The sequence below is a fragment of the Geotrypetes seraphini genome, chromosome 1, assembly GCF_902459505.1.
Source record: "Geotrypetes seraphini chromosome 1, aGeoSer1.1, whole genome shotgun sequence".
Lineage (NCBI taxonomy): Eukaryota > Metazoa > Chordata > Amphibia > Gymnophiona > Dermophiidae > Geotrypetes > Geotrypetes seraphini.
Window position 1 is genome coordinate 127,237,195 of NC_047084.1, and position 25,009 is coordinate 127,262,203.

Sequence of the window (25,009 nt, forward strand, 5' to 3'; positions counted from 1 at the left end):
TTCCCAGACCTTAAAAAGAGTTTGAAAGGGTGACAATTTGGAGGGGATTGCAGCAACAGAACAGTTATTTTAATGACCAGACATCAGAGCACTTTTGGAAGGGTTATAGAAGTTTCAGACACGATGTACTAAGTGTTTTGAACAGCTCCACATCATTCCCTTCTTGGTTGGGCTGAACTGTTTCCAGCAACCCCTCATACTCAAGTTCTACAAGAACATTTAAAAAACTTTATTACTTAAAAAGGTACAAAACCAGATGATACACACATACACCAGTCAAGCGTATTTAGACAAAAATTTACATCAGGACAGTGGATTGTTACATACAAACAACACTTAAACCACAGCAAAAATTCTGGTGAAAGCAACACGCAGTGATGGAACCGAAGTAGTGGGGGAAAGCACATTTATAAAAGTGGCATTTACCAGTGGCTGCCAACAAAATGAAGAGGCATCTGCTGCCGGAAGTGATCAAGATCAGCCACTGTAACTGTCCTCTTGAAATTTGGAACAAAACCCATGTGCCATGATCAACTTCTGGGCCTGAAACTCCCTACAGACTTATGTCACACAGGGACACATTCAAATCTATCAGATTTTTTTTAAGGCTTATTTCAGAGCCAGCAAACTAACTAGTCTTGCTTACTGTACGTTAGTTTTCGGTGACTATTGCAGTCAACATGAAGCAAATATGAGAGACGGCAGCCAACAGTCTTTGCCTGTTCATGGCTAGGAATCAATCTTGTAGGCCACCATGCTATTCACTTTATGAATTGTGGTTGTGAAAGACCGGAGACGAACTTCCTCAGAGTTGGAGATAATCTGAGGTCCTGACTCCTCCCATTTCTCTGGGATTTCCAAATCTTTGTCAGTGTAGATCAGCAGGTCAAACGCACCTAAAGAGTAAAACAAAAACAAATAAATAAGCTCCACGAGACATCCTGTTAACCTGACATCACAGGCCTCATACTAGAGAGGAATACAGAATAGGGCTTTTCTATAGACTCATCTCACTGCAACAAAATAAAACACCTCCATGTACATCTCTCAGATGGGGTCACATATAAAGGCTCTCAATGGAAGATTAGGTTTATACCTTAGATAATCTTGGTCCTCTCTTCATACTTTTACCGAGTGGATGTGGTGGTTCATTCTGATGCCATTTTCGGGACCTCGGTTTGTCCCTCCCTAGCTACCATTGGTTTGGTATGTCACCTAGCGTATGGAATCCGGAAGGGACGTAACTAAACTGTTCAAAGTTGTTAAAACGCATGCGGACCTTAGGAAATTGGAAAACTGGGCATCCAAGTGGCAGATGAAATTTAATATGGACAAAAGCAAAGTGATGGACATTTAGAAGAATAACCTGAATCACAGCTACCAGATATTAGGGTCCACCTTGGGGATTAGTGCCCAAGAAAAGGATCTGGGTGTCATTGTAGACAATACAATGAAACCTTCCGCCCAAAGTGTAGCAGCAGCCAAAAAAGCAAACAGGATGCTAGGAATTATTAAAAAAGGGATGATTAACAAGATTAAGAATGTTATAATGCCCCTGTATCGCTCCATGGTGCAACCTCACCTGGAGTATTGCGTTCAATTCTGGTCTCCTTATCTCAAGAACGATATAGTAGCGCTAGAAAAGGTTCAGAGAAGAGCAACCAAGATGGTAAAGGGGATGGAGCTCCTCTCGTATGAGGAAACACTAAAACGGTTTGGGCTCTTCCGCTGGGAAAAGAGATGGCTGAGGGGAGATAGGATTGAAATCTACAAAATCCTGCACCTTGGCAGCAAAAATCCATGCACGCCTTACACCCTGAATGATGAGACCCTAGCAAGGACTGTAGCAGAACGAGACTTGGGGGTGATCATTAGTGAAGACATGAAGTCTGCCAATCAAGTGGAGAAAGCTTCATCCAAAGCTAGACAAATCATGGGTTGTATCTGTAGGAGTTTCGTCAGCCGTAAACCCGAGGTCATAATGCCTTTGTACAGGTCCATGGTGAGACCCCATCTGGAATACTGTGTACAATTCTGGAGGCCACATTACCACAAAGATGTGTGGAGAGTTGAGTCGGTTCAGAGAATGGCCACCCGGATGGTCTCAGGACTCAAGGATCTCCCTTATGGGGAATGGTGGATAAGTTGCATCTATATTCACTCGAGGAACGCAGAGAGAGGGGGGACATGATCGAGACGTTCAAATATGTCACGGGCCGTATCCAGGTGGAGGAAGATATCTTTTTTCTTAAAGGTCCCATGGCAACAAGAGGGCATCCGTTGAAACTCAGGGGTGGGAAATTTCATGGTGACACCAGAAAATATTTCTTCACCGAAAGAGTGGTTGATTGCTGGCATAGTCTTCCACTGGAGGTGATTGAGGCCAGCAGCGTGTCAGATTTTAAGAAAAAAATGGGATTGGCACGTGGGATCTCTTCAAGGAGGGAGTTAGGGGGTGGGACATTGGTATGGGCAGACTAGATGGGCCTTGGCCCTTTTCTGCCGTCAGTTTCTATGTTTCTAAGTGGATCAATTTGTCACTCCCTCAAAAATTATAAAGGCTAGGGGACACTCGATGAAGTCACAGGGAAATACTTTTAAAACCAATAGGAGGAAATTTTTTTTCACTCAGAGAATAGTTAAGCTCTAGAACGTTTTGCCTGAGGATGTGGTAGGAGCAGATAGCGTAGCTAGTTTTAAGAAAGGTTTGGACAAGTTCCTGGTGGAAAAGTCCATAGTCTGTTATTGAGAAAGACATGGGACGGTAACATGGAACGTTGCTACTATTTGGGTTTTTGCCAGGTACTTGTGACTTGGATTGGCCTCCATGAAGACAGGATACTGGGCTAGATGGACCATTGGTCTGAGCCAGTGGAATATACATAATAGAATAAAACGCAATTACATATAGCTTAAAAACTATACAGACATTTAACATTAAAATAAACTGCTAGAATCTAGAACTACTAACATTTCAGTATCAAAACTTTTTACAAAGAAAACAATCAGAATGACATTAAAAACCAGAGTTTATGAAGAAACTCGTTCAAATAGGCTGGTTTTTAACATTTTCCTGAATTGCAAAATGCCTGAAAAAAACTTCATCCCCATTCCAATATACCAGGAAGGAGAACTCATCTGTTCTCTCCCCTAGATATGGGCTTGACATGATCTTTGATGATGGAAGGTTTTTGTCTTATTATATGTAGCATATAGTGAAAATTCTCAAAAAAAAAAAAAATTGGCTTCCATTGAAAAGAGTCCATTTGGGCTGAGGCTTTTCTGCTGGTTTCAGCCAAATAGGAGTGGTGTAGTCCAACAGTTAGTGCAGCAGCCTGAGAATCAGGAACTGGGCTCAATTTCCACTTGTGACTAGTCACTTAACCCCTGGCGCTATATCAAGTCCCTTTTGGGCCAGTTTTGGCATTGTAACCAAAATTCAGTCAGCCTCCAACAGTAGGTAAGAAATCTGGAGGTCTACAAAGGCAGACACAGAGTATCATGGATGGGACTACACAGTTGCGGCAGATAAAGGCTGTCTGGCCCATTCACTCTCTCTTCCTCCCCCCATGCTGGCCTATTTAACTCTATCTTGCCCCTAGCTTAAAGCAATTTCCTAGCAAATAACTCACGGCACCTATTAAGCTACCATACTTCCCCTTGATAAGGTAGCTTCAGAGCGCTATGAGATGATCATGGAACAAACCCACAATTGTATATGCTACACATGTCAGCAACTTGCAGCTTCACCCCCCTCGCCCTCCAAGAAAAAAGCCCCTCAATAGAAGGTATGACCACAGAGGAAAGAAAAATGAGAAACCAGACAGACTGTGCAATCGTAGGCTAAACATATATTAATGAAGATACTGAAAGGCAGGGGGGGACCCGCAACATCTACTTTGGACATTTCATGGCTTGCTGGTAGCAGGTATGGAGCGATACTTACAGGCAGTCTCCAGCAAAGGCAGGAAGGTGACTGTGGCTGTGATCTGTCTGATAACAGATTTAATTTCTTCTTGGATGGCTTTCTGCGACTTCTCTCTTGGTGCACTAAAGAAGTTTGAATAAGAATCAATCACTGAGTAAAGAGCCCCCTCTGGGGGTTACAGAAAGCAAAGGAGAGAAAAACAGCACTTGGATAAGAAGGCCCTGGAAAAATCACCAAAGTAGGAAAAATGAATTTATTTTCAATTCAGAGAATTTACATCTGCCGTCTATACTTTGCACTGTTGAGGAAGAAATGCATTTCTTTGGTGTTGTACTACATGCAGAATCTGGCATCCTTGGGGTTTTTTTGTGTATATTAGGGTTTATCTGTATTCTACATTGTGTGACCAAGGCCAGGTGTTCTGGGAGGAATGAATGTTAAGAGCTATTGGCATGACGGCCCCAAGCAGGAAAATATTTGGCAGCTCGCCTTCAGCCCTTTAGGACCTAAAACAGCAGTGATCGTCATGGTCTGTTTGAGCCTCTTCTTGTTCTAAATTTTACCCTTAAATCTGAAAGTACAGAAGTCAAACCCAAGGATCTGGCTTAGTTTAGGCTTTTAATAATTGAAATGAAGGAGACGCAGACAAATTTGAACACCTGATCAGGGAGCATCAAACTTCATTCAGAATTTAAAAATACCATACAAGGGGGAGAACAGTTTAGTGAAAGATCCAAGAAAAGAATTCTAGGGCCTGTAGATCACATCATCTGGCCAAGTCACTTCAAAAGCAAGAGGAAACTCCCATGCATCTGGGCCAAGGATACCTACCTGTCATCCTTCATGGTCTTGTCACATTCTATGTCAAACTGCCATCTCTCCAGAACCTCTTCACTGTCAATGCTGGAGATCACCACCACCAGCTTTTGCACTGAACAGCTGTGTAGCCAGTCTAGAATAGAAGAGCAAGAGGGATTATCTTACTATCGATGCCCAAACCTGAGCAGCAAACTCCCAGCATCTAAGACAAATGAGCTGCAAATTCAATCTGCTTATCCTAGGAAACCTTCATGCAGTAAAACGAAGTACTTTATTCCCCCAAAGGCCAGAGATTACGAAAACAAGAACATAAATGTTGCCATATTGGGACAGACCAAAAGTCCATCAAGTCCAGTATCCAGGTCACAAATATCTGACAAGATCCCAAGAGAGTAAAACAGATTTGATGCTGCTTATCCTAGGAATAAGCAGTGGATTTTCCCCCCAAGTCCTTCTTAATAGTAGACCAAGGAAAGGAGCAGAGTGACTGGATTACATATAGGCTTCCTTGGCTTCAAATTCTCCATTTCTTATGATGCAGCTTAATCACCTCTTATAGGACCCCACCAATGAAAATGGCGGAAGATATAACATCGAAAGCAAAACGATTCCCCTTTTTTCTGTGCTGGAAGCAGCATTCATGGGCATAAACGTGTCTTGTTTAGAAACTGGAATTTTGTTAGCTATGAAGAAGTGACAGGCCCACGAACAAAACCCCAAACGGTTTGTGACCAGTTCAGCCACATTCTACTCAGTTCTAGAGATTCAAATGCAATGCCAAGATGCTTGCTCCCTCAGGCCCGAAAACCCCACTTCATACCATTCCTAGGGGCCTCAGGAATTAACAGATCAGCTTAATGTAGGATGTGATGGCACTTCTATGATTTTTCCAGTTGATAACATCACCCATATACCCCAATGAAGAATTAGGCTGCTTATGGAGATTATACCGGCCAAGGAGACAGTGGGCCCTCTCGACGACAATGGAAGAAAAGGATACATCAAAGACAACAAACAGATTGCAGACAGATTAAATTCCTTCTTTGCATCTGTCTTTACCAAAGAAGACGGCACATCAATACCGGAGACATTGAAAGTATTCAAGGGAGAAATAGAGGAGAGCCTCACCACAGTGGATGTGGATCTGGACCAGATATACTATCAGATTGACAAACTAAAAAGTGACAAATCCCCTGGCCCAGATCGAATTCACCCAAGAGTATTAAAGGAGCTAAAGGTAGAAATTGGAGAACTACTGCAATCCCTTGCTAATATGTCAATTAAGACCGGACGGATACCAGAGGACTGGAAGATAGCGAACGTCATCCCAATCTTCAAAAAAGGATCACGAGGAGAACCGGGAAACTATAGACCTGTGAGTCTCACATCGGTCCCTGGGAAAATGGTCGAGACTTTGATTAAAGATAGCATAGTCCAGCATCTGGATACCCATGACCTGTTGAGAGGTAGCCAGCATTTTTTTTTGAAACGATGAACAAACATGTCAATAGCGGAGAACTGGTGGACATAATATACTTGGACTTCCAGAAAGCGTTCGACAAAGTACCACACAAGAGACTTCTCAGAAAACTACAAAGTCATGGAATAGAAGGGGATATACTAAGATGGATAGGAAATTGGCTGGAATACAGAAAACAAAGAGTAGGCATAAATGGGGAGTACTCTGATTGGAAGCAAGTAACTAGCGGCGTGCCTCAGGGCTCGGTTCTTGGGCCTATCTTATTCAATATCTTCGTAAATGACCTGGAAGAAGAAACGACCAGCCTCATCACCAAGTTTGCAGATGACACAAAGCTTTGCCGGGCAATCAGATCACAAAAAGACAACGAGGAACTCCAGAGAGATTTGAACCAACTTGAGAGATGGGCAGAAAATTGGCAGATGAGTTTTAATGTAGAAAAATGCAAAGTGATGCACCTGGGCAGGAAAAACAAGGAGCATGAGTATAAACTGCTAGGTATAACATTGGGGAAGAGCGAACAGGAAAAGGACCTGGGGGTATTGATAGACAAGAATCTGAACCCATCTGCTCAGTGTGTGGCGGCGGCGGCGAAGGAGGCTAACAGGATGTTGGGCATGATAAACAAGGGAATCACGAGTAGATCGAAAGAGGTCATAATGCCGCTTTATAGAGCAATGGTCAGACCACACTTGGAATACTGTGTCCAACACTGGTCTCCGTACCTGAAGAAGGATATAACATTGCTGGAGAGGGTGCAGAGGCGAGCGTCGAAGCTAGTAAAAGGTATGGAGAACTTGAGCTACCAAGAACGCCTCAGAAATCTGGGATTATTCACCCTTGAAAAGAAAAGACTGAGAGGGGATCTAATAGAGACTTTTAAAATATTAAAAGGAATCAACAAAATGGAGCAAGCTCGCTCACCGACAAGGGGAAAGGATGGAGAGCAAGAAACAGCGTTATTTACTTTGTCAAATGTGACTCGGACAAGAGGTCATGGACTGAAGCTAAGAGGGGTCAAGGCCATGACAAATGTCAGAAAGTTCTGCTTCACACAGCGGGTGGTGAACGCCTGGAACTCTCTCCCAGAGGATGTGGTGGAGGAAACCACCATTTTAGGATTTAAGGTAAAATTGGATGCACATCTTCTTGCAGGACACATTGAGGGATACAAATGATTAAGGTATTCGCCTAGGTAAGCCTGGCTGAGCCACTGCGTGCGCGGACCACCGGACTGGATGGACCCCAGGTCTGATCCGGTGCAGGCATTTCTTATGTGAAAAAATTAGGACACCCCATGAAATATTCAGTTCTTTCTTAAGAAATGTTCACATATCGATGTCAAATTTTTTTTATTTATCTCTGGAAAATAAATGATGTAATTGCAGGTAAACAACAAAATTCTAACCGAGGAATAAATTAGGACATGCCACATGTCCTGTCCTCCCACTTAAAGTGGCTCAAATCACACACAGGTGTATCACATCAGGTGCACAAGATTAGAAGAGCATTTACTCAGCATTTTGAAGGAGGTTTGCTCTACTTAAACCTCAGACATTTAGTTTGGTGTGCTCATGACTGCTGCGGGAGAGTGAACACCATGGTGAGATCAAAAGAGCTGTCTGAGGCCTTCAGAAAGAAGATTGTAACAGCTTATAAGTCTGGTAAGGGATTTTAAAAAATCTGGAAAAAATTTGACATTAGTCATTTCACAGTCCAGAAAATAGTGTACAAATGGAGGACTTTCCAAACAACTGCCAACATGCCCAGGTCAGGCTATCCAAGCAAATTGACCCCCAGAACAGACTGCAAGATGCTAAAAGAAGTCTCCAAAACCCTAAAATGTCATCATGGGACCTACAGCGGGCTCTTGCTACTGTTGATATGAAAGTGCATGCCTCTACAATCAGAAAGAGACCGCACAAATTTCACTTGCATGGGAGGTGTGCAAGGAGCCGACACCTCCGGCTTCTGCCTGCCTTGAGCATGCATCTGCGCATGCTCAAGGACTTCTATTCTCCCTCTCGCCAAGAATCTCGGCGAGAGGGAGAATTAGAAGTCCTTGAGCATGCGCAGATGCATGCTCAAGACAGGCAGGCAGAAGCTGGAGGTGTCGGGTCAAAAGCGTGCCGGGACAAAGGCGCGCTTTGTCTATAAACCGAAGCCGGAAGATTTGCTAGGCACACGAGCTGTGCCTGCGTGCCGGTGCTGGTGCTAGACGGGGAGGTGGGTAAATTTAAATTGTACTGGCGGGGGTGCCGGTTGGAACAAGGGGGCTCGCAAATCGAGTCAACACTCGGGTTTGCTGAGTGTTTTGCTCGTCTTGCAAAACACTCGCAAACAGGGTTACTCGCAAACCGAGGTTTGACTTTATTTCTAAACTAGTGAGAAGGTTATTTTTTAAATCACAGTCCCATGCATACCTTTCAGCTGGTTGACCACATTGTTCAAGTACAGCTTCAGCTTAGCGTCTGTTGTTTCCAGCAGCGTGAGCCCGTATTTCTGAATTCGTGTGAAGGTCTCAGGTGGATAAATCCCCCGTTGATATAAAATGCTGTTGATCCCACAGACTGAAATAAATTGAAAGCTTTAGTCTACAGATTTGAAAAGTAGACAACAAAACTGATGCATACCAAAAACAGGCCACCCAGAAAAGGCACCGGCTGAGAGAAGAACATTCAAAATGTTTCTACAAATAAATCCTTACGACAGTCCTGTCCTCCCTCACACAGATTTACAGCTTATATCTTCCCTCCCCACCACCTTTAAGGAACCCAACTTGCAGTTTCACCATTCTTATTCCAAAGCCAGAAGTGCCCCTGAATCCTGAAGAAACAGTATTCAATGATATAATACATACGTGTACACTGGAGTGAAATGAGTATATGATGCAGCTAAAGACTGACCTGCCTTTAACGCGGGTGCTAAATAGGTTCCTTGCTAACGTGCATGTAACCCAGGGCCGGAATCCAGTCGGGTTTTCAGGATTTCCGCAATGAATATGCACGAGATGGATTTGCATGCGCTGCCTCCCTGAGATGCAAATCTATCTCCTGCATATTCACTGGGGAAATCCTGAAAACCCGACTGGATTCCGGCCCTGGGTTACATGCACGTTCAGCTGTGTGTATGCGCTTGCTTCTAATGTCTCCCCACAGCCACTCTCTCTCCCTCGTGCTCCAAAACAGGGGTTGGCAGGATTTCCCCAATGAATATGCAGGAGATAGATTTGCATCTCAGGGAGGCAGCGCATGCAAATCCATCTCGTGCATATTCATTGGGGAAATCCTGAAAACCCGACTGCATTGCGGCCCTCGAGGACCGAAGTCGCCCACCCCTGATCTAACCCCGCCTGCCAGTGCGCGCGCAGAACAGGCGCCCACTGGGCTTGCTGACTCATTTGCATATTGTGGGGAGCAGCTGTTCCGTTCCGCTGCCACTCACAGAAGAACTCGGCCACGATCTCGGCGCTTCCCTTCAGGGTGATGCCGCTGCGGCTGAGCTGACGTGCGGCCATGGTGCTTCCTCCGCTTCCCGCCTTTCCGTTCAAACACGGAACGTTGCCCCCCGCGCAGGCGCGACCTCTAGGTGGGAGACATACGGCTCGGCGCAGGCGCACTGCGGTTGCACGCCCCGACGTTTTATGCCGAGAACGTAGCGGGGCGGGACACGTTCTTCGCGCAGGCGCCCCGAGGCTGCTCTTATTGGCTCTCCGTCCTTCCCGCGCTTCTCCTCAGCGTTGGAAACGGTCATCCGTTGCGTTGTCTCGTAAAGGATCCCCGGCCGCCGTGGCTTCGTGTTAGTCCCTCGTTCCTGCTGTGTGGAGCGAGGATTTGTAGGAGTCGTTGGCCGGAGGGGAGTCGAGGAGCGGCGTCTGCTGGACCTGATTGTTCCCTCTCTGGCCTCTATTGGCCCAGCCTCTGAGTTAGCAAACGCCGTCTTAGATTAATCTGGAACCCTCCCAAGGGCTTATTTTTTTCATGGCAAACAACAAAGAGGAGAGAAATCCAACACAATCTGCCCTCCCCCCCCGTACCACACAGCCAAACCCCCGCCGACCGCAGCCATATATACCTCCCTCCAGAGCAGCATCGGGCCGGCATCACTCCAAACAGGCGTGGTGGCCTTCTCTGTCGGAGCATTTCCTCTGCCGCATCACTGATGATGTCATCACATGGAAGGCCGCAAAGCCTGTTTAGAGTGATGCTGCTCTGGAGGAGGTATCTATGGCTCACGGTCGGTGGGAAGGATGGAGGGTCAGCGGGGTTTGGCTGTGCGGCACAGGGGGAAGCGCTGCTGCCGGCGACTAGGGCTTGTTTTCGGGGCAACTCCAGCTCCAAATTCAGAGGCCCCTGTGGCATTTTTCTAATACAAAGCCAAGGGTTACCACATGGCCCCAGAAAAAGGAGGACACATTGGGTTTCACTTCCATATTAGGGTTAGCATATGGCAGTATTTCTCAACTTCTTCAAGCCAGGTACCCCCCAAAGTCAGTGTATCACAAACTATGTGCCGCAAGATGGAGCAGCACCGGCTGACTGCCTATAGCAGTGTTCTTTAATCTTTTTACACCTATGGATTGGAAGAAATTAAAGAATTATTTTGTGGACTAGCAAACTACTAAGACTGAAATAAAAAAGAACCGTCTCTGCCCCATCCCCGCAGCTCGGTCCTTGTCTCCATCCCATGTATAGGGAGTGGGGAAAGAGAGAGAGATCTGTGGTGCATCTCTCCCACTCCCTCTACTGCCATATCCAACATTTCTCCTGTCACTCCTCTTCAGCACAATGCCACACCTCTCCCTCCATCACTATGTCCAACATTCTTCCCCCTTGCATCCCCTTCAATCTCCCTCTCCACCACCATATCCAACATTTCTTCCTCTCATTCTCTTCCCCATGTACCTCTACCTCACTCCTATTTCTCTGCCCAATAATTTTCCTCTTCCTTTCCCCATGTGCACCATCTTTCCCTCTCACACATTCATCCACAACAATTCTCCCTTTCTTCTTAGCTTTACCCAAAACTGTGCTTTCTATCCCCTCCCTTGTGTCCCAAGTTCATGCCTCCTCTCTTCATTCTGTGTCCTGAGTTCATGTCCCCCTCTCTGCCTTCCAACCTTTGTACCAAATTCATACCCCTCCCTTGTCCCAATGCGCCCCCCCCCCCTGTTTTCTCCCTTCGTCCAACGTTATCCCTTCTCTCCCTTACTTGTTCAAGGCCGTCCAGCTGGGTATGCCCTTGTCTGCCAAAGCCAGATCGGTGTCCCCTGCAAGTGCATGTCCGTCTTCTGGCTTGGCTGCTTCTGATCAGCATCAGCTGCACTTGTTTGCCAGGACAGAATGCAGTGGCACACTGCAAGCTGCTGACCCGATTCCAGTTATTTTAGGGGGATGTCCTTGAGAAAGCTACGGCGAAGCATAGTTCTGTGTTGGAATAAGACTCCCCATTCTTCGCCTCTTTAAAACTGCTGTATGTGAGTACTTCCATGACATGAGATTAACCTTGAGTTCTCGACCGATTCACCTCCATCTCACCCTCCTGCCAATCAGTGCTGTCTTCTCTGAACTCACAGAAGAGGAAACCACATTTTCTCTCCTCCAAATTCACCACCTGTTCCTTTGATCCCATCCCCTCCTGTCTACTGATCACCATCTCTCCTACTATTATCCCCGCTATCAGCCATATCCTCAATCTCCCCCTCTCTACTGTGAATGTATCCGACACCTTCCAACATGCCGTAGTTATGCCACTCCTCCAAAATACCTCGCTGGACTCTACGTGCCCCTCCAATTGTCTCCCTCCTCTCTTTCTTATCCAAGCTTCTTGAATGTGCTGTTCACAGATGTCTTGACTTTTTGTCGTCTCAAGCTATTGACCCCCTTCAATCAGGCTTTCGCCTTCTCCATTCTATGAAAACTGCCCTTTCTAGAGTTTCCAATGACCTGCTCCTGGCCATATCCAAAGGCCACTACACTGTTCTCATCCTCCTTGATCTATCTGTGGCGTTTGACATTAGATCACCACCTACTCATTGACATGCTGTCCTTGCTTGGATTTCAGGGCTCTTATCTCATGGTTTTCTTCCTACCTTTCTAGTCGCACTTTAAGCTTGAGCTCTGGAGGAACCTCCTCCACTGCCATTCCGCAAACACCTGAAAACTTGGCTCTTTTCAAAAATCTAACACTTCCCGCTTTTTGGTTCCCTGTCCCTCTTTATCTTCCTAGCTCCTTTCCTATAACCCTTCATTGTAGCTCCTTTTCAACCTAACCCTGTAAACCGTGCCGAGCTCTACGCTTGTGGAGATGGCGCGGTATACAAACCTAAGGTTTAGTTTAGTTTAGTTATCAGTCAGCCCACCTCAGGGCTTTGCACTAAAAAAGGACACCAGAAAGTTAAAGAAAGGAATTAAGATGATAGTTTTCACAGAACACTTTAGCAAATAAAGAAACATTTAGGGGGAATACTAATGTGGAGGAAACAGCCACTTGGAACACAAAAGGGTGAACTCACAAATAATACAAAGAACATAAGAATAGCCTTACTGGGTCAGACCAATAGTCCATCAAACCCAGTAGCCCGTTCTCACGGTGACCAATCCAGGTCACTAGTACCTGTCCAAAACCCAAGGAGTAGCAATATTCCATGTTCCCGATACAGGGTAAGCAGTGGCTTCCCCCATGTATTTCTCAACAACAGACTATGGACTTATCCTCCAGGAACTTGTCCAAACCTTTCTTAAAATCAGCTACGCTATCTGCTCTTACCACATCCTCTGCAACACGTTCCAGAGCTTAACTATTCTTTGAGTGAAAAAAATTTCCTCCTATTGGTTTTAAAAGTATTTCCCTGTTAACTTTGTCGAGTGTCCCCTAGACTTTGTAATTTTTGATGGAGTGAAAAATCGATCCACTTGTACCCGTTCTACTCCACTCAGGATTTTGTAGACTTCAATCATATCTCCCCTCAGCCATCTAAGCATATGACAGTACAGAAGTAATAATTATAATATACTAGCTGATGCCCCGGCGTTGCACGGGTATTTAATTATAGCAATAACACTGTAAATGGATTAAAATAAAGATACTTTATAGTGGTGAATGAAATTATTGTTTTACAGCTTAATAAAAAGTACAATATTCAAATTATAATGTGAAATATTTGACAAAATGAATACAATACAACTAACGCAAAACGTGATTATAAACAACATTTTTAGTTTCACCTTCAGGAGCAAGAACATATAAATTGTTGGGTGAACCCACCCTTGAGCAAGCAACATAGAGTTGTGGGCCGAGAGACACCCCAGAACATATCACCCCAGGTAGTGAGGGATCTGCATACCAAGTTTCGTTCAAATCGGTCAAGCCGTTTTTGAATTACTGTGAGAATGGCAGCTTTTTACATTTTTTCCATTGACATGAATGGGTGAAATCTGATTTTCTGTTTGTAGCTCCGCCCACGTGTGCAGGTGGGCCGCGAGACCCCCAGAACATATCATCCCAGGTAGTGAGGGATCTGCATACCAAGTTTCGTTCAAATCGGTCAAGCCGTTTTTGCGTGATCGCGGCACATACACACATACATACCTCCGATTTTATATATATATATAGATGTATATAGATGATATAAATAGGTAAGATTCACATACATTTAGCTCATATTTTACATTACATTACATTACATTAGTGATTTATATTCCGCTTGTGCCTTGCGGTTCTAAGCGGATTACAGATTAGAGGTCTGGACAATTCCAGGAGCATTACAGTACAAAGTGGCTAGTTACAATTGTTAGTCTGGACATTTCCAGGAGAAATTGAAAGTAAAGAGAAAGTATATACAGTGGTGCCTCACACAACGAACTTAATTCGTTCCAGGAGCAAGTTTGTTATGCGAAAAGTTCGTTATGTGAAACGCATTTTCCCATAACAATACATGTAAAACAAAATAATTCGTTCTGCAGCATAAAATATGCTAAGATGACATAAAAAAGATAAATTTTTTGTTATTATTTTCATTTAGATACATCTAAAAACACACATTTTTTAAATTTAAAGACAGACTAAGTAGAGTCTATCGAATCTTGCACATCTTCACTGTATGTTTCCTAATGGAGTGAGCAGGCAGTGCCATGCGTTAAGGCCTTGCCAAATCCAGCATCTACCACCTTCTGCTGTTCAGCAAAGTAAAAGGAAGGGACCCAATACTGCAGTTAAACGTCCATTTTTTTTAATCATTATTGGAAGTCCTAGTTCTTAATTTAAGAGACTCACCCCACCACCAGGACCGTCAGCGCCGCCACCGCCAGGTAGTTGGTCTGGTAGTAGAGCAGGTTGCTGACCACTCGGTTGTTCCATTTGTTGATGTCCTTGAAATCGGGCTTGGCGAAGCGATCGGAGCCCGGGAAGAAGTCGGCCCAGGCCCGGAAGGGAGCCAGTTGCACTTCCATGACGGCCAGCGGCTGCTGCTTCTCTTCCAATGGCCCTGGGCTGCACCGGCTAGAGCGGAGCGTGAGCGTGGGATCAGCTGAGCGGCGCGAGCTCGGGGTTCCTCCCTTCACTTCCTGCTCGGGGAGTGGAAGGGCTGCCTTTTATGTCTAAAACGCAACGAAGCTCCCTAACGAGCAAACCGTCCACTTTTCTTTTCTTTTTTTTTAGCATCGGGGAAGCGGCGAGAGTAGCTCCGCCCCCCCAACGCATCAGCAGTAGGCGCGGATGCAGCTCGGGCAACTTCGTTGTGTGAAACGAAGTCCGTTGTACGGATCAAGACAAGAAGTTCGTTGTGCGCAGCGTTCGCTGTGCGAGGCGGCCGTTATGCGAGGCACCACTGTACAAGGTTACTGTGATGAGTAATAGTACAATCGTGATGCTGTAGAGAGGTATACAATGTTGAAGGTGTTGCTGTGGTGGTGGTGGTGGTGTTCATAAGAGTATTTTCTTGTGCTATAGTGAGTATTTTCTTGTGCTATGGTGAGGATGAGATGATGGGAAATGTTTTTTTGAAAAGATGAGTTTTGATTTCTTTTCGGAATACTTTAATGTCTGTTATTTTAATCAGTAGATTGGAGATGGTAGTATCAATCTTCGCTGCCTGTGTTGCTAGAAGTCTGTCGTATGTTTTCTTGCGTTGGGTGCCATTGAGTGGGGGGTAGTTGAATAGGCTCTGGGTTCTCCTTGTTCTGGGTGTGAGGTTACGGAATAGTCGGTTGTTTAGGTAGCTGGGTGCTGTTCCATGGGTTACTTTATATAGTAGACAGTAGAATTTGAACTGGGATCTTGCTTTTATCGGAAGCCAGTGTGAGTCTAGGTATGCGTTGGTGATGTGTTCATATTTTCCGAGGGAGTAGATGAGTCTGAGGGCCGTGTTTTGAACGGTCTGTAGTTGTTTTATCATATAGTTTGGGCATGATAGGTAGAGGCTGTTGCAGTGGTTTACAATACTTAGTACAAGGGATTGTACTAAAATCTTGAATTGATCTTTATTGAAGAATTTTCTTATTTTTCTTAGGTTTCGCATTGTAAAGAATGCTTTTTGGATGGTTTTGTGGATTTGAGTCTGCATTGTGCAATTTCTGTCTAGTTGTATTCCCAGAATCTTAAGTGTGCTTTGCATTGGGTATTTGATTGTGTTTAATTCTAGTTCTGTGAGGGATGGTTTTTTTTCCTTCTCTAGTAGTAGGAATTTGGTTTTATCCGAGTTTAGTTTCAGCTTAAAGTTTGACATCCATTTTTCTACCGTTTCCATTGTTATTTTCAGGCGTTCTGTGGCTGAGGGGTTTTGAATGTCAAAGGGTAAGAGGATAGTTATGTCATCCGCGTAGCTGAAAGATACTGTGTTTAGGGCGTCTAGGGTAGTGCCAAGGGATGCTATGAAGAGGTTGAATAGTATGGGCGACAGCGGTGATCCTTGAGGGACTCCACATGGGTTTGACCAGGGGTCGGACAGTTGGTCTTTTGACTTGACTCTGTATGTTCGAGTTTTTAGGAAGCCTTGGAACCAGTTGTGAACATTACCTGAGATTCCTATTGTGTCTAGTATTTGGAGTAGTGTAGTATTTTGTAACACCATTACTGAAGCTCATATATTGTAACACCACTAATGAAGCTCATGTATTATAACACTTTACTGAACCTCATGCAAACCACTCAGAATTGACTCCCCAGTCATTAGCAGTATAGAAGCTTCCGATAAACAATAAACAGGTTCTTTGTCAGAAAAAAATATCTTCAAAGATAAAAATCTGATAAAATGTTCTAAATCAACTTGAAATTGAGAAATTTTGAATTGATTGGTAGGAATGAAAGAGAGGCCACATGAAAGAATGGTGTTAGATGTTAAAACATAAGAAGAGATTCACTGTCACTGTCGCTTCCTTCCCTGTGATCTCTATTGGGGCGGTTCTGGTTGCCCCAGCTGGACTTTTCTCCTCTGTCCTGTTGACATTGAATACGATGAGAATCTAAAAAATCACTCTCAGAATCTCTCACACTGGAAGAACTAGCTGACGACGTACTGTCACTAGATTATATCCGTTTTGAAGACCCTGCTGAATCCAAAGTACAGGTCTTCATATTTGTAGGAGTTAGGTGTGCAACCTCCTCACAAATACCATAAATTTATGAATAAGAGAAACTCCCGGTCGCCATCCTAGAGCTTACTTTAGTTGGTGTGGAATTTTAATTCCTTAACAAAAGACGCAACCATGGGAGCAGCCTGATCCATTTTTCCTCACTCTATGGTTTGCCTTGATGGCTAGCTGCAATCAGCTTATCGGGGCTTCACCTGCCACCTCAGGAGCTGTGCTCAGATGATTGGGGGCTTCCCTTGCTGGCTTTGGTGCAGGAGCTGACAGGAGAACCCCGATCAGCTGATCGCAGCACTGAAGCCAGCAGGAGAACCCCTGATCAACTGGCCATGGCTCTGGAGCCGGCAGGGGAAGCCCCGTTCAGCTGATTGTGGCTTCAGAGCCAGCAGGGGAAGCTGCAAATCAGCTGAACTGGCAGCTGCCAGCTCTCAGCTGATCGTGGCTCCAGAACCGCCATCATCTAAGCAGAGGAGCTATGGCTAACGATTGTTCTGTGCAGGCACCAGGTACGGTTCCACTCCTCTTTTACGGGGCTACTCCACACAAATAGCATGCATATGATTTACATGCTATTTGTTTGTGCATAGCCCTGTAAAAGAAAATCATTTCCAACACGGTATTTTTTAACATGTTGTCAGAGCATTGTGCATCATAGAAACATAGAAATAGACGGCAGATAAGGGCAACGGCCCATCAAGTCTGCCCACCCTACTGTCCCTCCCCTCCCTTTGCGATCCCATTTGGCTTTAAAATCAGGCACGCTACTAGCCTCAATCACCTGCAGTGGAAGACTATTCCAGCGATCAACCACCCTTTCAGTGAAAAATAATTTCCTGGTGTCACCTCGTAGTTTTCCGCCTCTGATTTTCCACGGATGCCCTCTTGTTGTTGCGGGGCCCCTGAAAAAGAAGATATCTTCCTCAGCCTCGATGCGGCCCGTGAGATACTTGAACGTCTCGATCATGTCCCCCCTCTCCCTGCGCTCCTCGAGCGAGTACAGACGCAATTTGTCCAGCCGTTCCTCATACGGGAGATCCTTGAGTCCCAAGACCATCCGGGTGGCCATTCTCTGAACCGACTCCAGTCTATGGTGTTTCATTGGCTTTTGTCCTGATCTGCTGTCAGTTTCCATTAATGTTGCTATTCAAACAGCCACCAGAAGATGGCAGTAGTTGCCCATCGAACAATTTTATTCTTGTACACCTGTGGTAATATGCATTGTTGCCTTTTTAGATTCTATGGGGCAAGAGGTCAGCAGACAAGTGGTAAGTGGTTCTTTTTAAAATTATACTAACATAACTGTGACTTCACCAGGTCACTTAAACAGTGTTTCTTGACCCTTATCGTCGTATATGTGAGAGACCTTATAAGCAAACCACGATTCTGTCTATGGAGCAATGTTTAGAACCTCTGACCAGTTGAAATTTGTTTTTTCCTAAATGGTTGTATAGAAGTAAAGGCCAGCAGACAGTTGCTGATGAGACCCTCATAATATGTAAACAGATTTCATTATAGCTGCAGAAAAGTTGGCATGTCAAATTCCAACCCCTTTCCCTTTCCTTTTTATTGAACTAATTTACATTACATTAGTGATTTCTATTCTGCTTGTACCTTGCGGTTCAAAGTGGATTACATTGGAAGAGAGCTGGACATTTTCCAGGAGGTTGCATTACATTCGAAAATTGCTGGTACAGGTTACAAATTGAGGATTCATATTATATTACATTGGAAAGATTTCAGGTTACATTACAAAGATAATTCAGATTAGCAATACATTGGGGACAATTTTGGGTTGCGTTACATTGATGAATATCCGGCTTCCTTATATTGGTAAATATCTGGAGATATTAGGATACTGGTTGATTACTTGGGTATCTGGTACTTTTTGGGACGTTGAAGAAGTGAGCTATACATGGGAAGAAAAAAGAATAAAGATGGGATGGGAATGAGGTGGAGATTAAGTTGGTTGAATATACTTTATGAATAGAAGTGTTTTGATTTCTTTTCGGAATGCTTTTAGGTCTGATGTAGTGGTTAATAGTTTGGAGATGGAGGGATCAAGTTTTGCTGCTTGCGTTGCAAGGAAATTATCATATAGCTTTTTGCGATGAGTGCCTTTGAGTGGTGGGAAGGAAAATGGGGTCAGAGTTCTTCTTGTTCTGGGTGGAAGGTTACGGTTTAGGCGATTGTTTAGGTAGGAGGGTGCAGTACCGTGAATTACTTTGAAGAGTAGAATGTATAGTTTGAATTGAATTCTAGCTCGAATCGGTAGCCAATGTGAATCTAGGTAGACATTGGTGATGTGGTCATATTTTCTGAGGGAATAGATTAGTCTGAGAGCAGTATTCTGAACGGTCTGTTTGATCATGTTTGTGGGGCATGGAAGGTAGAGGATATTGCAGTAGTCTACAAGTCCTAGTACAAGTGATTGAACTATGATTCTATATTGTTCTTTGTCAAATAATTTTCTGATTTTTCTTAGGTTGCGCATTGTGAAAAATGCTTTTTGGGTAGTTTTGTTGATCTGAGTTTGCATTGTACAGCATCTGTCTATCTGCACTCCTAGGATTTTGAGTGAGGACTGTATTGGGTATTTGGTTGCTTTAATTTCCAGATCTGTTTGTCTTCCCCATGTCCTTTCAGCATCCTTCTCCCCCCCATCTTCCCCATGTCCTTTCAGCGTCCTTTTCTACCCCTTTGTCTTCCCCAGTGCTTTCAGCGTCCTTCTCCCCCCTCAGTTTTACCTTAAGTGTCTTTTCCTCTCCACTCCACCTTTTTTCCCTTTCTCCCTCCCTTCCCCTTCCTTTGTGGCGCTTCCCCGCCTGACTGATAACAGAACAGGCCCGGTCCGACAAACCTCCCTGCCCTGTAGCCGCGAATCTAAATTACCTTCTTACAGCAGCTGGAGTATTGAAGCTGCTGTAAGAAAGTAATTTAGATTTGCGGCTACAGGGCAGGGAGGTTTGTCGGACCGGGCCTGTTGTCGGTCGGTCGGAGGAAGCGCCACAAAGGTAAGGGGACCTGGCCGGCTGTGCACCACCCCTCCCCCCATGGCTGCACCCGGGGCGGACCGCCCTCCCCGCCTCCCTTGGTACGCCACTGCCGATTTCAACACACAGCCGATCGGAACGGAAGTCTTCCCAATGTCAGCGCTGATGTCGGAGGGAGGGAGGGCTTTGCTTAAGCCCTCCCTCCGACGTCAGCGCTGAGATCGTGGAAGACTTCCGTTCCGATCAGCTGTGTGCTGCGGCAGGGCAGGTAGGGAGAAGACGAGCCTCGCATCCAACCCCGCAGGAACCCCGCGACCCTCGGAGGCGTCCCCAAGGGATCCCCGCGACCCGAAGGGGGAACCTGCGGGATCCCCATCGTCCCCGTTCCCGTGCAGCTCTAGTCTACATCAAGACCATCATTTCCATAGTTTCGTTTGTATTTGGTTTACCCTCTCAGAGAAACTGGTCCATCAACAGATTGGAACTGAGCAATTTGGCTAATATTTCAGGCCTTCGAAAATTCCCTGGAAGGCAAAGAGGTCAAGGTTTTCTTGGACAATGCCACAGCGGTGGAATACGTCAACAGACAAGGAGGTATCCAGAGTGCTTTGTTAAAACTGAAAGCCCAATTGTTCTATTAGGCAGAAGTCCATCTAGAAGCCATCTCAGTGGCACAAGTAGAAGGAGTGAATACGATGCAAGCCAGCTTTTTTTAGTCACCAGACCATGGATCCAGAGGGAGTGGTCTTTGTTCCAGAGTGCTTTCAACAAAATTGTAAAGCCAGCCGATAATCCGTGCTGTGCTATTTTATTTATTTATTTCCGGTTTCTAGGCCGCACAGTCATAATTTATTAGGCGGTCTACTGCTCAACATACATTACATAAAATAATAAAATAATGTAACATACAATGAAATGTAAAATAAAACTTATTTAAACATATACCCTCTTTGCAGCAACGGTCCCGAAGCCCTTTAAGTCCCTATGGGTGTTGGGGCAGTTACCACAGTAGCCTGTGCTAAACGGCTTCATAAAAGAGGCCCATAATAAAGCCCTAATCTGAATTAAATGGATTGGATTTATTGCATTTGATGTACCACCTGAACATAGGTATTAAGCGGTTTACAATACTAAATATAGGCTGGGCCAGCACATTGCAGACAAGACTACCAAAAGTCAGTAAAAAGCTGTTGAAACAGAAAAACTTTATGCCGTTTTTGAAAATGCAAATGCTCTTTACACTGTGTAGTTCCCAAAGAAAGGAATTCCATAATCAAACACCTTCCACCTAAAACATCAAGGATCTGCTGAGAAGACAGGACATCCCAAATCAATTTGCCTGTTGAACGTAGTGGTTGGGGATGGCAGTGACTTTGTAATGTCATGGCTAAAGGTAGAGTAACCTTGTTAGTCAAGACCTTGAACACAAGAATAATTGTTTTACACTTTATTTGCCATTAATCGGAAGCTAATATGGTGGTGAGATGTGATCAAATCTGGAAATGCCTGACACAAGTTGAGCCACAGCATTCTTACTACTACTTATCATTTCTATAGCACTGTCCTGCTCGACAGAGCTTTCGATCAAATAAAACAGACAAATGGGATTGTTTACAGTGGGAAAGATTAAAAACAGATATGGGTGCTTTACACATTCATCCAATAAAAATATATCGCTTTATTTCATTTTTGTTTTATTTCTATAAAGTAGTAGAAACATCTGGTGAAAGTAAAGTCAACCTTCAGTACTTTTACAGGGCCAGTAGAGGTCGCTGCAGGATCCCAATAGAGCAGAACTCTAGAATCTCAGTAACAGAGTGGATGACACTGGCAGAAAAAGATTAATTTCATCCAGTCAGGAGCACACCAGAGCTCTCAAGATTCTGAGCTGCATGTGCAGAAGTTCTAGAGAGCTAAGTTAGTGCGGATCAAAAATAGAGCCCAACTTTGCAGCAGGAATTACATCTGAAGGAACAGGAGATACAGGGATAAGGGGAGGTTAGTGACGGAGCTGAGCTACTTACTGCCTTATCTAATACCTCAGCAGGGGAGCACATCTTCAGGTCCTGGAACTATAACATAGTAAATGACAGCAGATAAACACCTGAATGGTCCATCCAGTCTGCCCAACCATACATGCTCCATAAATTATTTTCTTAGATATTGCCCTGCCCGGTAGTGTGCTTAGGTTCCATCTACTGAAGTCTCCCATCAAAGCTCACTCCAGCCCATCTTAACCATCGAAGCCATCCCCAGCTTGTTCTCAACTGAATGTCCATATAGGGGACACAGGCCATGCAAGCCTACCTAGTACTGGCCTTAGTTCCTTCAATGTATACCCATTATTTTCAGATTAGAGATCCTGTGTTCATCCCACGCTTGTTTGAACTCTGTCACCGTTTTCTTCACCACCTCCCTCAGGAGTGCATTCCACGCATCAACCACCCTCTACATAAAGAAGAATTTCCTAACATTACTGCCTTCTGGTTTTATCATTTTCCTTTCTCTGTAATAGATTTTGTTTGTGGGATGAACACAGAGGATCTAGAATCAGAAAATAATATTAAATATTGAACTAAGTCCAGTACTGGACAGACTTGCACAGTCTGTATATGGCCATTTGGGGGAGGATGGGCTGGGAGGGTGTAGATGGGCTGGAGTAGGTTTTGATGGAGATTTCGGCAGTTGGAACCCAAGCACAGTACCGGGTAGAGCTTTGGATTCTTGCCCAGAAATAGCTAAGAAAATTTTTTTTTAATTGAATCAGGTTGGGCAGACTGGATGGACTACTCAGGTCTTTATCTGCTGTCATTTGCTATGTTGTACGTTAATATCTTTCAAGTATTTGAATGTCTGAATCATATATCCCCTATCCCTTCTTTCCTCTAGGGTATACATATTCAGGGCTTCCAGTCTCTCCTCATACATCTTTTGGCGCAAACCTCCTACCATTTTCATCGCCTTCCCCGCCTTCCTTTGGGCCCTTCAAGTCTTTTTATGTCCTTTGCCAGATACGGTCTCCAAAATTGAACACAATACTCCAAGTGGGCCTCGCCATCAACTGGTACAGGAGGCATCAACCAACACCTTTCTTCTACTGGTCATGCCTCTCTCTTTACAGCCTAGCATCCTTCTGGCTGTATAGAGATAGTGGAGTGGAGAGAATTGGTGAAGGAGCTGAGAAACCTCTCCCTGCCTGACCCATCACAGCATGGGAGATAGTGAAGGTCAGTGGATCTGGGTTACCTTTCTTAGGAGTATTTTACTTCAGTGGGCCTTGTCAATTGTGGTCATAGTTATCAAGTTTCTAGTATTAAATATTGCAAAAGGAATTAAAGCAGAAAATACAAATGACAGCTATGAAAAATGATGTCTTGCAAAAGTCACTTCTGGAAACATTAAAGAGACTTCTCATTTTTATTACATTATCGACAAAAATCTTGCTTCTTGAAGTAAAGTGTTCTATTCTTTCCCTATGGTATTACATATTACAAATATTCAACTTTAAATTGAATTGCTGCATTTTAATTACATTAAAACTACCAGCTCCGATAAATATTTTCAGAGCTGTGTAATGTAGGGCTGCAGCAGTGTTCTTGATTTCTGATAAGAGACCAGACTTTGGAGTTGTGCTAATTGGTCCCATATGGTATTTAATTACACCACAGTTAAGCTAGAAAATGTGGTGAGCTCACTGAAGCCTCGGACAGCTCTTGCATTAGAGGTTAGTGTGAAGCTACACTGCTGGATTGGCCAACATTTAAACCTAAATATCCAGGCCTGTGGAGTCTGTTCACCAAATCTGGTTCGAAACTCTGACTCCTACTGATATTACGAGGCTTTACACAAGAGGGAAGGACACTCAAGAAGGGAACAGGCTGCAAACTCAACCGAGAAAGAGAGTCGATGGTCCGGGAACCGGTATACCCGGAGGATACCGGGCAGGAAAATGGAGAGGATCACAGACAAGACAGACCAAAAGGGACACAAGAGGGAAGGACACTCAAGGGAACATGCTGCAAACTCAAGTGTTTGTACACGAATGCAAGGAGCCTTAGAAGTAAGATGGGTGAATTAGAAGCTGTGGCACAAAAAGAAAACGTTGACTTCATCGGCATCACGGAAACATGGTGGACTGATGAAAATGTCTGGGACACGGTGCTACCGGGATACAAACTATACCGCAGAGACAGAGTGACTCATAAAGGAGGAGGCATTGCCATATACGTTAAAGAGGGAATTGAATCTACTGGAGAGAACATGCCACAACAGACGGATAAGTTAGAGTCTCTATGGGTCAAAATTCTGAGAGCTAATGGACCGGAAACGAGGATAGGCATCTACTACCGACCCCCAGGACAGTCCGAAGAAATTGATGAAGAAATGACGGATGAGATGAAACGCAGCTGCAAAGGAGGCAACGCAGTTATCATGGGTGACTTCAATTATCCAGGGATAGACTGGAACCTAGGCACCTCCGGCTGTGCTAGAGAGACCAAGTTCCTGGAAATGGTAGACGATTGCTTCCTGGAACAATTTGTCGAGGAAACGCAATTCTGGACCTAATTCTAAATGGATTGTGAGGATCAGCACAAAATGTAGAAGTAGAAGGGACTCTGGGAAACAGCGATCACAATATGATTACATTACATTAGTGGCTTATATTCTGCCTGTACCTTGCAGTTCTAAGCGGATTACATCAAAAAGATAACTGGACATTTCCAGGAAGAGAAATACAATTAAAGAAGTTGGACCTAGTACAACAAAAAAGATAGCTGGACTTTTCCAGTAAGAGGAATACAATTAAAGGCGTAAGGTCTAAAACAATTTTGATGTGAGGATTCTAAGGGGGGGCGAGAGGGGAAAAGGAAGGGGAAGGGGTTAGGACGTTTGGGTGAATTTCTTGAATAGTAGGGTCTTGATTTCTTTGCGGAAAGCCTTGAGGTCAGTTGAAGCTGTCAGTAGATTGGTGATGGTGGGATCCAATTTAGCTGCATGTGTTGCTAGTAAGTTGTCGTACATCTTTTTGCATTTAGTTCCTTTAAAAGGGGGGTAGGAGATCGACTTCAACCTGGAAACAGGGGCGAAACATCGGTCCAGAACGACAGCCATGGTGCTAAACTTCCGAAAAGGGAATTATGAAGGGATGAGAAGCATGGTGGGGAAGAAGATTAAGAAGAGGATAAACACTGTAAAGATGCTAGAG

General features: G+C 44.5%; 1 protein-coding gene across 1 annotated transcript; it reads right to left on the reverse strand.

Moving 5' to 3' along the window:
- Nucleotides 1-214: 214 nt before the first annotated feature.
- Nucleotides 215-9,861, reverse strand: MAD2L1 (mitotic arrest deficient 2 like 1). Its single transcript, XM_033938191.1, has 5 exons — nt 9,672-9,861; nt 8,651-8,797; nt 4,760-4,880; nt 3,947-4,050; nt 215-896 (listed from the first exon to the last, which is right to left on the reverse strand). The coding sequence occupies exons 1-5, from the start codon at nt 9,742-9,744 to the stop codon at nt 730-732; spliced, it is 612 nt and encodes a 203-aa protein (XP_033794082.1). The 5' UTR covers nt 9,745-9,861; the 3' UTR covers nt 215-729.
- Nucleotides 9,862-25,009: the final 15,148 nt, after the last annotated feature.

What these genes read in the sequence shown, in the direction of transcription:
- MAD2L1 (XM_033938191.1), bottom strand. Translation starts at nt 9,744, where the DNA reads ATGGCCGCACGTCAGCTCAGCCGCAGCGGCATCACCCTGAAGGGAAGC. An exon ending in AAGACCATGAAGGATGACAG is followed by an intron (nt 4,051 to 4,759) that starts GTAGGTATCCTT and finishes AAACTTCTTTAG; the next exon opens with TGCACCAAGAGAGAAGTCGC. An exon ending in GCCTTTGCTGGAGACTGCCT is followed by an intron (nt 897 to 3,946) that starts GTAAGTATCGCT and finishes TTTACTCTTTAG; the next exon opens with GTGCGTTTGACCTGCTGATC.